The sequence below is a fragment of the Macrobrachium rosenbergii genome, chromosome 59 (assembly GCF_040412425.1).
Source record: "Macrobrachium rosenbergii isolate ZJJX-2024 chromosome 59, ASM4041242v1, whole genome shotgun sequence".
Lineage (NCBI taxonomy): Eukaryota > Metazoa > Arthropoda > Malacostraca > Decapoda > Palaemonidae > Macrobrachium > Macrobrachium rosenbergii.
Genome location: NC_089799.1, coordinates 34,774,614 through 34,776,214, shown reverse-complemented (window position 1 = coordinate 34,776,214; position 1,601 = coordinate 34,774,614). Strand labels below are relative to the sequence as shown.

The 1,601-nt window shown below is 44.0% G+C and overlaps 1 protein-coding gene across 1 annotated transcript in view; it reads right to left on the bottom strand.

Moving 5' to 3' along the window:
- Positions 1-653: 653 nt before the first annotated feature.
- LOC136837683 (myosin heavy chain, clone 203-like) overlaps positions 654-1,601 on the bottom strand; it is a 6,257-nt gene continuing 5,309 nt past the window's right edge. Inside the window, exon 3 of the mRNA XM_067102556.1 lies at positions 654-1,601. This exon is cut by the window's right edge and continues 891 nt beyond it. Within this exon, the coding sequence (XP_066958657.1) occupies positions 654-1,601 (948 nt within the window).

The window sequence follows — 1,601 nt, the reverse complement described above, 5'->3', positions numbered from 1 at the left end:
ATGCAAGAATGGGATCCAATATGCATTGCATAACCCATATTTTGCATATATAAAAGGCATTGAACTTACGGGTTTTTACTCCACGCCAGAGGTTGCCACTAGTGTATATGCAAGAATGGGATCCAGTGTGCAATGCATAATCCAATTCACATATGAAGTAGGCATGAAACTTACGGGTTCTTACGCCGCGCCAGTGGTTGCCTACTAAGCATATGTGATTCGGCATTGATACCCCATTCCCGAGGGCATCATGTGGCAGGAGAGCGGGTGCTCATCAGTCCGGTCTACGAGAGGTGCTCATCAGTCCAGTCTTCGAGAGGTGCTCATCGGTCCAGTCTTCGAGAGGTACTCATCAGTCCAGTCTTTGAGAGGTGCTCATCAGTCCAGTCTTCGAGACGAGGTACACAACAATCCAGTCTTTGAGACGAGGTACACAACAATCCAGTCTTCGACAGGGGGTGCACAACAATCCAGTCTTCAACAGGGGGTGCACAACAATCCAGTCTTCGACAGGGGGTGCACAACAATCCAGTCTTTGACAGGGGGTGCACAACAATCCAGTCTTCGACAGGGGTTGCACAACAATCCAGTCTTCGGGCACTTGCCGCCATTCCTACCTGCCACTGTAGTCTCTCCATCTGCAGAGATGTTCCTCAAGTGACAGAGTTTATCTTGTAAAGATTTTTTACCATCTGAGATTCTTGCTCCAATCTTTGTAGTCTGGCTGCAGACTCTAGCCTCATTTTTTGGTGTAATTCTTTCCTGCTCATTTTTGGCTTCTGATTTGGTTTCGTCAAAGATGGAGTTTTAGTGAGGACTTTTTTTGTGTCTTTTCTGGTGCCAGCTGAAGGCTGTCCCAATGCCCTGAGTTGGTTGATTCCTTCCTCGATGTTGTTCATTTGTCGGTAGAGGTCTTTGCAATTGATCTGAGGCCTCCTTAAGCATCGAGTTTTATCCAAATCAGTTTTCTTTTCTGATAGAGGCTGTTCTTCAGGCACCTTTTTGACCACATTCGTCTTTATTTTGAGCATCTCATTTTCCTTACATAGTAGACCAAGTTCCTTCATTGTTTTATTTCTCTTTTCCTCTTGAAGAATTCTGACTTCTGTTTCTAAGGATATGATCCTCTGGTCCTTTGCTGAGTTCTTTTCTTGGAGGCTTTCAAGTTCCACTATCGTCTCCATCTTCTCAAACTCCATCGTTTCTAACTCCTCCTTCATTTCTGGGAGTTCAAATTCCAGTTGGACTTTCCTCCTCGTCATTTCAGTCAGCTTTCCGTTTGCCTTGTCTGCTACAACACTTTTACTTTCTTTTAACAAACCGATTACTTCTTTTTGCTTAAGAGAGCAGTCATTCTGTAACCGCAGGATCTCTCTATCCTTCTGCAAGTTAAGGTCTTTCATTTTCTCTACTTCCTTCGTTCTCTCTGCTATTTCTCTTCTGCATTCCTCGAGCTGTTGCAAATTATCGTCAGCCCTCTGTTTCTCAATGGTAAGAACTTCCAATTCGTGTTCTAAACAGTCAATCCTTAAGCTCTTATCCTCATTTTCCTTCAGCAGACTTTCAAATTGATTGCGTTTACATTCGTTCTCCTCTCGAAG